The sequence below is a fragment of the Leptonotus elevatus genome, chromosome 18 (assembly GCF_054856555.1).
Source record: "Leptonotus elevatus isolate MCC_2025b chromosome 18, RoL_Lele_1.0, whole genome shotgun sequence".
Classification (NCBI taxonomy): domain Eukaryota; kingdom Metazoa; phylum Chordata; class Actinopteri; order Syngnathiformes; family Syngnathidae; genus Leptonotus; species Leptonotus elevatus.
The window spans coordinates 18,089,941-18,100,117 of NC_141256.1; the positions used below are offsets into that span (position 1 = coordinate 18,089,941).

General features: G+C 48.6%; 1 protein-coding gene across 6 annotated transcripts in view; it reads left to right on the forward strand.

The window, feature by feature from the left end:
* col12a1b (collagen, type XII, alpha 1b) overlaps nucleotides 1-9,879 on the forward strand; it is a 75,026-nt gene extending 65,147 nt beyond the window's left edge. For 5 of the 6 annotated variants that reach the window (XM_086060556.1, XM_086060558.1, XM_086060553.1 and 2 more), the window contains 14 exons: nucleotides 1,300-1,458; nucleotides 2,256-2,333; nucleotides 3,078-3,164; nucleotides 4,137-4,190; nucleotides 4,371-4,466; nucleotides 5,447-5,500; nucleotides 5,982-6,035; nucleotides 6,111-6,164; nucleotides 6,236-6,307; nucleotides 6,386-6,421; nucleotides 6,492-6,558; nucleotides 6,637-6,891; nucleotides 7,077-7,247; nucleotides 9,414-9,879. In XM_086060556.1, the coding sequence (XP_085916682.1) occupies nucleotides 1,300-1,458; nucleotides 2,256-2,333; nucleotides 3,078-3,164; nucleotides 4,137-4,190; nucleotides 4,371-4,466; nucleotides 5,447-5,500; nucleotides 5,982-6,035; nucleotides 6,111-6,164; nucleotides 6,236-6,307; nucleotides 6,386-6,421; nucleotides 6,492-6,558; nucleotides 6,637-6,891; nucleotides 7,077-7,247; nucleotides 9,414-9,526 (1,350 nt within the window). In that variant the 3' untranslated portion in view covers nucleotides 9,527-9,879. Of the gene's footprint in view, nucleotides 1-1,299; nucleotides 1,459-2,255; nucleotides 2,334-3,077; nucleotides 3,165-4,136; nucleotides 4,191-4,370; nucleotides 4,467-5,446; nucleotides 5,501-5,981; nucleotides 6,036-6,110; nucleotides 6,165-6,235; nucleotides 6,308-6,385; nucleotides 6,422-6,491; nucleotides 6,559-6,636; nucleotides 6,892-7,076; nucleotides 7,248-8,419 lie in introns of all 6 variants that reach the window. The other variant, XM_086060557.1, reaches the window with a different exon arrangement.
* Nucleotides 9,880-10,177: the final 298 nt, after the last annotated feature.

Sequence of the window (10,177 nt, forward strand, 5' to 3'; positions counted from 1 at the left end):
GGAAGGAGCGAATGATTCCCGAAGCAGCCTTGGACTCAAAAATTGCTTAATTGTCAACAATAGTGAAAACATTCCAGAACCGCACAGTGTGGGCTCAGCCCGCTTTGCTGGCGTCCCGGCCTGGAAAGTGTTGGGTCAGCGCACTCAAACAATGACATCAGGGGAAAGGGGAGGGGGGGGGGCTGCTCGCTCGCTCCCGCTCTCGCTTCTGGTAGCCCACTCGGGAATTCTTGCGGTCGCGTGCGCTCGAGTAGCAATTTGGAATCACAGGAGAGGCCCGGAGTGATTTAGATCATGACGCGTGCCCTCCCTCCCCTCCCGCGTAAACCCCCCCCCCCCCCCCATTCCCCCCAACCCACATCCACCCACCCACCTCCCGTACCACTGCAATGGATCTCACTATTGGCGCAAGGCTTTGTTCTCCACGCTGCTCTGGAATGAAAATGTCAGTGGACGTGGAAAGGAGCGCTCGCGCGCATTCCACGCCGGCCGAAACGCGCGCTTTCTCCGCAACATGCAATCGGGCGACACGTCTTCCCATTTAAAATCTCCAAACGGAGGTCAGAGTTGAGAGGCTGAGTAGCAAAGTTGTCAACTTTTTGTGTGTGTTGAGGACGGTCGAGCCTCCCGCACTGGAGAAAAGTCAAAGTCGTAGCGCGCGTCAGTTGCGCGCGCGCGCGTGTGAGTGATGAGCTGCCGATTTGTTCTCGTCGCCACCTGGAACGTGCTCCACTTTTTGGCGGGAGCCAACGAGGTGATGGAGGAAGTGTGCTGAGAACGTTCATCACTTTGCACTCGTCACACTTACCAAAGAATTTTCACCTCACAGTGATTCATCTGCTACTTGGCTAGCCAGTCGGGCTAGGCTAGCTTTTATGCTACCGCTAACAGCATAAGATTGCAAACCATGCATTCAAAAAAGAAAAGGGAATAACGGGAAGTCTGCTTCGCCTAATGCTACCACGCAATATAATGAAGTGAAAGTACAAAGTTTTCATGTTGTCAATTTGGTCTACTCTGTTTAATGTTTGTGTAGAATTTAGAGGGAAAAGATGAATGCGTCCAATTTTGTGACATAACAAAATGTCAACAACAACAAAAAGGACTGGCCGCCGTGTCTCTGCGCTAATCATGCTAATGCTCACCAACCTTTGCTGCGCTTGTTTGAAAACATACGTGAGCGCGTCAGCCACCGGCAACATTTGAGCTGCAATCTCCCGCAACGCTCCAACATCGGGTGCGACGATTCTGGAAGGGAATCAAACAAGAATGTTGTGCGTGTGCGCCTTCCCCGTCTAGCTGCACATCCTGGTCTCTTCCACCGACGTCCAACTCAACGTGGACTGCCAGCACGTGGCCCAGAAGAGCATCAAAGCGGCTGGAAATACTTCCCGAGACGGATATCAAGTTCTGGGGAAAATGGCCAAGGCCGTCGGCGCCGCACGGCAATCGGCGACTGTAAGTCAGCGCAAACATTTTCAACATGTTCTTGTGAGAAAATGTCAGCCGTCCTTTGATGCAAAAATCTCATCTTGCAAATCTGCAAAATCAAAATCATTTACACAGCGATCTTTAAAAATGTACTGGAATCCAACCTGCATTCTTACACGTACAAATCGTTTTTAACAACTTTTGTTTTGATGACTTTTTTTTATCGAGTACTGATAACGTTTGATATATAAAATGTCATTTAACACATTGACAGAAAAATTGCAACCTTGATGATTTCACCAACGTGTCACACTGCCGCAGCATAGCGCCATCTAGTGGCCAGGAGGACGTACTCAATGTCAGATTGAAATAAGAGCACTATCGGGCCGATACCGATACCTGCTCGCAGTACTCGCTCATCTCTAGTTTTTATACAATTATGTTTCTTGTTTAAGAAAAAAAAAATGCTGGCATTGATCAGGAATGGATTCATGTCGTCTCAATTGATTTCAGTGGGGAAAGTTTGCGCTTGAACTCTTTGCAAACGTTTGAACATAAATGAAATGTATTCTTTATTGTTAAAAATGATTTGGAGTGAGTGTTTACTGCGCTGGCCGTTTGAGAACATTTCCTCGCTGCAGCTGGACTTGTTCCTGCATGCAAATCATATGAAATAAAACAGACGTCGGCGTTTCCAGGAGTAAAAGAATCCCGTGTGCCGCGTGCGACGGCGCGCTCGCAACGTCTTGGGAGTGCGCCGTCGCACGCTCCTTTATTCCCTTCTGTCGCCAGCTTCTGTCACACACGTGCTTTCGTTCTTTCAGTTCCAGCTCCAGATGTTCGATATTGTCTGCAGCCTGGCCTGGACCAGCCGCGACCGCTGCTGTGACCTGCCCGCCCTGGTGCGTAACCACGGGAACGCCAGCACACGTGCCGCCTCTGCCGCCACGCAAAACCATCACAACTGCTGGCAATCATCCTCAACACAAATCCCTCCTGTTTGCTTTGTGCAGTTTGCCAACGTCAGAACTTTTTGGAGTAGTGACGGGCAGATGAAACCTTTTCACACCTCCAAGTTTGAAAAAAAAAAAAATAAAAATAAAATAAGCTCATGAGGCACACAAAATGGCTTCAGAAATTCCATCCTGGATTGCTCGACACACACTTGGAAGCCTCGGCATTTTTCGACCCGTCATTAGCAGGGAGGACATTTTAGGGAGACCTCGTCGTAATCCAATGTTCTGATTGGCTGTTGTGGAGCAGCAGGAATGTCCGTCCCCCTCGTTACTCATTGACCGCCAGCCCAGTCAAAATGACTTTGCCGTCGATATCCGTCAATGGCAGTCGATGAGTTTGTAAGATGATTTTCCATAAATACGAATGGTGTTCCACAAGGCTCACTAGTCAGCCCTACTTTTTTTTTCTCAGCAAAATCAACATGATCAACTGTGGGAACTGCAATAATAGTACAAAAGAATAATTAATAATTAATAATAATTAATCCTTGTTTCAGTTCATATGTTACGGTCGTCATCATTGTCATTGTCCATCATTCTGCACTTTGTCACGGTTGATTGACGGCGACGTGCGTCTTGACGGCGTGCGCTGACTCCGCTGTTCTTCTTTTGTCTTCTGCTGTCCATCAGAGAGACGAGAGCAAATGTCCTTCGCTCCCCAACGCCTGCAAGTGCACCACCTCGGCCACGGGACCGCAGGGACCGCAGGGGCCGGTGGTGAGCGCACGCACACACGCACACACGCACGCAATTTGTCTTAAGAGGTCAGCAGTGCATCCTGGGAAAGAGAGAAAACATAGAATGCAAAAGCCCATAGAGGGGCTATTAGCATCAACGTTACGCTAATTCCATCCAATTGTTTCAAATTTTGTACGCAAATTGACTGAAAATGCGCAAAACGGACATGCGACTTCTTTTGCGAATATTGAGAGGGGACTCCGCCGCTGTAGGTGGCGCTATGCACCATAGAGATGTGATCCACCGGTCATTTCAAAGAAGAAGAAGAAAAACAGGAAGTGACTACGCTGTGCGACGATGTCATATGAGTTCGCTCTTGCGTTTCTAAAATTGCATTTAATATTCACTTCTTTCATGAAGTTCAAACATATTTTGGTTTCGTCGTCCCCGGAATCATACTTTACTTTTTCTTTTCTTGAGTTTCCTGAAAATTCAACTAAAAATGGCTGGATGCCTTGACGGTAACTTCGCTGTCAGCCGTGCGGAAGGAACGCTTGAAGAGGAAGCCGCTGAAAATCAGCTTTTAATGATTGCTATTCTTCTTATTTCTTCTCGTTACATGAGATTGAATTATTGGACTGATCCTAATAATCCTCTTTACGAAAGCGCGTCCTGGTGGGGGGGTTTGGGGGGGGGTTTGGGGGGGGTCATTTGTATTTGAATAGTTGCGGCTGCTGCTTCCGTCCTGCTTGTCGCCACGGACGACAGCCGCGCAGATCAAGCGCAACCAGACAAACGGAAAACGTGGCCAGACGGTTGCCGCGGTAACGCAAACAAACAACTTTATGGCCAGTCAGCCGCCACATGCGCTGCGCAATGTTTTTTTTTTGTGTGTGTGTGACCTCGTTATGGATCAACTGAAGAGGTTTCCACCGAAACAAAAAATCCACAAATAGTTGAACTGCTGAATGTCAAATTGTGATCATTCCTAACAATTTTGTTTCCGCTCAGGGTGCGCCTGGCAAAAAAGGACCACGAGGTGAAAGAGGAGAGAGCGGTTCGCCTGTAAGTGTCGTGGAAATTATTATTATTATTTTTTTAATCACTCAATGCCTTGTCACTCATTCACTGCCATTGACGGCTCTCAACGTCAAAGATCCAATTTGACTGGACTGACATTGAATGAGTTGAGAGGCTCGTGTCTTGGTCTGGTCTGACGTTCTGTGATGTGATCTGGTCTCCCAGGGGCCGGTTGGCCCTCGGGGCGAACTGGGGGCGCCCGGACGCATGGGCCTGCCCGGCCCACAAGGCCCCAGCGGACGCTCCATACCAGGAGAGGCTGTGAGTGCGCACGCACGCACGCACGCACGCACGCACATAAATCTGCGGATTACGCCGGAGATGTTGCGAGGGCTTCCTTGACGTCAGGCGCCATTCCACAAAATCTTTCAGCTAATAAATCCTTTTCGACTTGTGTCTGCTGGCTGCAAACATTTTCCCAGCAACTCCAAAACAACTCCAGCGTCATTTCGGACTCAGCGGACGAATCATTTCTTCTTCTCGTCACGCTGTCAGCATTTTTGCATGTGAAAAAAAAAAAGGGTGCTTATATTTCTTCGAAGGGATGATCGATAGCACTTCTTTGCAGACCGATACCAGTTACTTCACTTTTGATACCACGAGTACTTTTAATACATAAAATCCCCCCCACACACACACAAAAAGAAAACCAATGACAACAAAGGTCTTTATGTCCCAATATTTGATCTTCAAGTGCTTGACATTTTTGGGCTGATCTTTTCCTTCCAGAACCTTCTGTTCGACATGTTTTGTAAAATGCCAACAATTGCCCGGCCTCTTCAAATAAGGCTGAGAAAGGGCACCGATGCGACAACCGGTATCGGTGCTCGCTCATCCCGACTGACTTTGATGTCAATTTCAATTCTTTTGCATTTTAACAGATGTTGATATTGATTCACGGGTACAACTAATCCATCATCAATTTCATTGACAGCCATGGATCAATTGTTTGGTGACGTTCTTCAAATTGTCCAAATCAAGAGAAAATATTTTCCGATTTCTTCTTTTTTGTGTAAAATCCAAACATTTGCTTTTGTTTTGTAAAATAATCATCAACATGTTTTTGTTTTTTAAATAAAGGGACGCAAATATCCGATTTTTTGATTAATGACATCAATCATTTGAAAAAATAATCCATGATTACAATGATTGTTAGTTTGTTAGTTTGCAGCATGAGACACGTGATGTCATCAATGACAAGACGAGCGAACCAATTGTCACATTGTTTTGCTTCCCTTCAGGGTCGGCCCGGACCCAAAGGAGAGCCCGGAGACTCTGGCCTGCCCGGACTCAAAGTAAGTCCCGCCGTCAGTCGTCATTTCTGACTCTTTCGATTGCGACTCGCGGGAGGCGGCGGTTTGGGCGGGGACAAGGACGGCCAGGATCCCGCCAGGAAGGCGGCGGCGTCCTCCTCGCCACAAGCGAGCGAGTGTTGACGCGGGAACGGCGGAGGACTCGTAGGCCGCCCCCGCCAGTCCAAAGTGAGATGGATGAACGTGTCGGAGGACTTCTGGAAGGATTCCCGTCAGGAAGCCCACTCAAGATGGAGGATGGAGAAAAAATTCCTCCTGCTGAATAAACAGCTGACGACAGTCAAGACCACGTTGCTGACAATCTGAAGCCCACTTGAGAGGCGGAGCTAAATGCTAACAAAGCGCTAGCTAGCTAGTCTATGGATTTTCAATACCCCTTTTTTTCCCAGACTGATACTCGTACCATGATGATCATTTCAAATTTCACAGCTGCTTCTTGTTGCGTGTGTGTGCGCGCATGCAGGGCTCACCAGGACCGCGCGGCCCCAGCGGACCCATCGGACCTGCCGGAGTGAGGGTGAGTTCCGAGCAGGAAGAACTTTGAATTCACGGAACAGCAGCTGACTTTCTGTCCCGTCCGTCTCGTCTTCAGGGCCCTCAAGGGAAGGACGGCTTGACCGGGCCCCGAGGACCCGCCGGGCCCATGGTGAGTCCGCATAATGTTGATCTTACGTGTCCTGGAGACCGTTAGTCATTCTCATTGGATTTTCCCTGCAGGGATCCCCAGGATCTCCCGGAGGACCCGGTCTGGAAGGAAGACCCGGAAACACGGGTCCGAACGGACTTCTTGTGAGTGATGTCACCTGACCAGACCGCATGTGAGCGAACATTCTTTGGACTAAGCCAAATGTGTGTGCGTGCTTTCAGGGATCCGCGGGACCCAAAGGAGACAAGGGCGAGCGCGTGAGTCCAACTTGCCGTCCGGCGGCCATATCAGCAAGACGACTTTGAACTTTGTCCTTGTTTTCCTCAGGGAGACTTTGCCCCTCAGAACATGATGCGTTCCATCGCCAGGCAGGTGTGCGAGCAGCTGGTCAACGGTGAGTCTTCAACTTGGTCTTCATCTTGTCCAAAACCTCCAACTTGACGTCCCCGTCCTCCGCGTTTGTCCTCCGCAGCCCAGATGAACCGCGTCAACAGCCTCCTCAACCAGATCCCCAGCGGCATTCACCGCAACACCAGCCCCGGCCCCCCGGGGCCCGCCGGACCCCCCGGCGGGCCGGGAGCCCGCGGAGAGCTGGGTCCCCCCGGAAGGAACGGTTTCCCCGGAAACCCGGGACTGCCGGGACAGACCGGGGAGGCGGGATCGGCCGGAGAGAAGGGCGAGCGAGGCGTGGCCGGACTCGGACAGAAAGGCCCTCGAGGACCCCCGGGTATGCTTCCGGGGCCATTTTGATTGTTGTTCTCATGGTTGGTTGATTTAGCTTCCAAAATGTGCCGAGTGACATCTGGACAAAATGGGACACAATTGTGGGAGACTGTGGAGCGTCATACTTTGTGAAATAAGAGAGCACACAACGTTTTCTAACAATCTTTGTAATATTTGCTCTCCTGCCAGGCCCACCGGGAGAGAGCAGGACGGGCCCTTCGGGGCCGACGGGCTCCACGGGACCCCGCGGTCCTCCCGGTCGTCCCGGTTACGCTGGCACACGCGGGGCCCCCGGAGCGGCCGGCTACTGCGACTCGTCCCAATGCGCGGGAATTCCTTACAACGGTCAAGGATACGTGGGTAAGTAGGCCGGTGACATCACTTCCTGTTTGTGGTCAGGACCACAAAGACTTCCTGTTAGCGTAGCACGTGAAGCTGACTCTTGAGCGCTTGTTACCTTTCTCCTCCACTTGCATGACAAAAATGTGCCATAAAAATGCTACGATCGTGCTACAAACATTCTACAAACATGCTACGATCATGCTAAAATGATTCACATGCAGCAAAGTAGCCATCAACATACTAGCAACATGCTCCAATCGTCCTAGCAATATGCTACAATGATGCTGTGGTTATACAAAGTGCTACAAATGTACAAATGCAAACCTGCTGGGAACAAGCTGCAAACATGTTACAGGTACATCCCACTAACACGCTAGCATCACGCTACGAACATGCTAAAAACATTCTATAATCCCGTTTAAACACTGTTGTGTACATCATGCTACAAACATGGTCATGTCACGATCATGTCACACTCTGCCTGAAATACTGTGTATGTAAGCGCTACCGCAATGCTACAACCATTCTAAAAACAATCATGCCGTAAACATGCTATAGCTACATCCTTCCAGCATGCAGCTAACACATACTATGACACTCGAAACATAAAAACTATAATCAAACTACGAGCACACGACCATCATGCTACTAACATGTTAACAACATACTACACTCATTACCGAATGAACAAAAAAAAAAAAAAAAAAAAAAAAACATGCTACACTCATGTTCAAATCATACTTCAATATTATCCGTGCATGTACAATAGTTGCATTTTTGCATGTTGGTAGCATTTGCGTACCCCTAGCGCTTAAGCATGATTGTAACATGATCATAGTATGTCTTCTTTAGCATGTTAGTAGCATGATGGTCGTTTGTAAGAAGTAGCTAAAGCACGTTAGCAGCTTGATTATAGCATGTTTCCAGAGCGTTTGTAGCATTTCCACGATTGCTCAACGACCATCATGCTACTAACTTGCCAAAGACGTACTATGACCAATTGAACATGTTCTAATCATGCTTCTGTGTATGCAAATGCTAAACATCTGCTATAGGCAAGCTGCAAACACATGTTCCACGACACGCCGCCAGCTCAGGGACAATCTTAGCAGTATCCGTTGTGCGTCATTTGGTACACGTGCGTGCGCATGCGTGTTCCCTGACGCCGTGTGCTGTGCTGCTCCTTTCAGGTTCCGCGTAGTTTTTTTTTTGCCGCCTGCGCTGCTTTCATGACTTCCCCAAACGCTCTCGAGACGTTCCAGGGAAGCGCTAACAAACTTTGCTGCACCAACAAACAACAACAACAACAACAAACGGGAACTAACCAACAACAAACATCGGTGGCGGCCATTTTGCTGCCCCTTTGCATCTTGACGCCAAGCGACGGCGAGGAGCATGCCGACGACAACGACGACGTCGACGGCAGCGACGACAGCCACAAACGTACTAACAACATGGATATGAACTCGTGATGCTTTGTTGCCTAGCAACCCTCAACCTGCCGCTTGCCAATGCCAACAACAAACCTCGTCTTTAGTCACCATTGAAAATACAGTCAACCCCCGACAACGCATTACATGCAAAGAGACACGATTCCAAAATTGATATGAATCGTTTAACTCGATTGATCTCGATATTTTCTGCGAGCAGCCGATCGATCGTAAGCATCCACAACTGCCAATTGCAATCTCGGCGTCGTCTTGAGAGCTTCACCGCATTTCTTTATCTTGACCTCTGCTTGACCTCTTCTCATGCGGCCGTTTGCAAATATAAAAACACAACAACAACAACAGTTAAGCGCGAAATAGGATGCGCACCTGAAAACCATCTGTGAAGACAAATTGAAAGAAAAGACCAAATCCTCAAAACGTGGGGGCTGACTGTATTGGATAACACAACCATCATCATCATGATGATGATGATGATGATGATGATGATGATGCATGCTTTCGAAGGTGCTCAGGGTCCCGCCGGAGGTTCACGTACACGATCACCAGTTGAGTGAACGTCAGAAAAAGCCGACGCAGCGCAAAAAGTGCCGAACGAACGAATGTTGACTAACACGCTTTTGACACGACAAAAAGCTGCAGTAGCCCCGCCCCCTCCTCCTACTAACGCTCAAACAGGAAGTCGCGCGCATTGTTGCCATGACAACGACTACAACAGGAAATGCTCTGTGAGCAGGCCGCGTCTCGTCGGCGCCCGACAGCCAGCCGGCGGCCCCGCATCCCGACGAGGACCAATCGGCCGAGAGGCGACGTCGGAAGCGCTCGCTAGCGGCCAACATCGCACCCTAGACGCCCGCCATCGTCATCGTTTGTTGTGATGACCAAACACCTCCACAACTTTTGCGTGTTTGTGCGTATTGATCGTGCGTGTGTGCGTGTGTCAACATTTGTAACATATTTTGCTTTGTTTATTTTTTATCAGCCGCCGCAGCAGCAGAAGCTCTTTTGCTAAATTTCGCTAGCAACTATTTATCAGCGCTCCATATTAGCCACTCACTTTCTGTAAAGCTCATGTAGCCACGCCCCTCATTTGCATGTCTTTGATGTTCATTTTGTTACAGATTGTCAATGCAAAAGACAACTTTTTATTTATTTCTCACAAGGAAAAAGCTTTTTTTCAATAAAACCACTGAAAACACAAACATGACTCGTTTTCAATTGGTGTGTTGATTAACTCGTTTTGCTCGTCACCTTTGACCTTTGGTTTACAAGGCACAGCTGCCCGTCTTTGACCTTTGACTCGGCAAGCAAGTGCTGACGTGAAGCAGCAGCAGAACAAAATGTTTCTTCCAAATGAAGAAACCTGTGTGGGTGGGCTTAAGCAAATGAAACTGTAAATTATAGTTATAATGTAACATAAATATTGCCTTTTCTGTGTTACTCCATTCTGCACAAAATAGCGGCCAAAAGGTCCATAATTCTGTCCGACTAAGCGGGAAA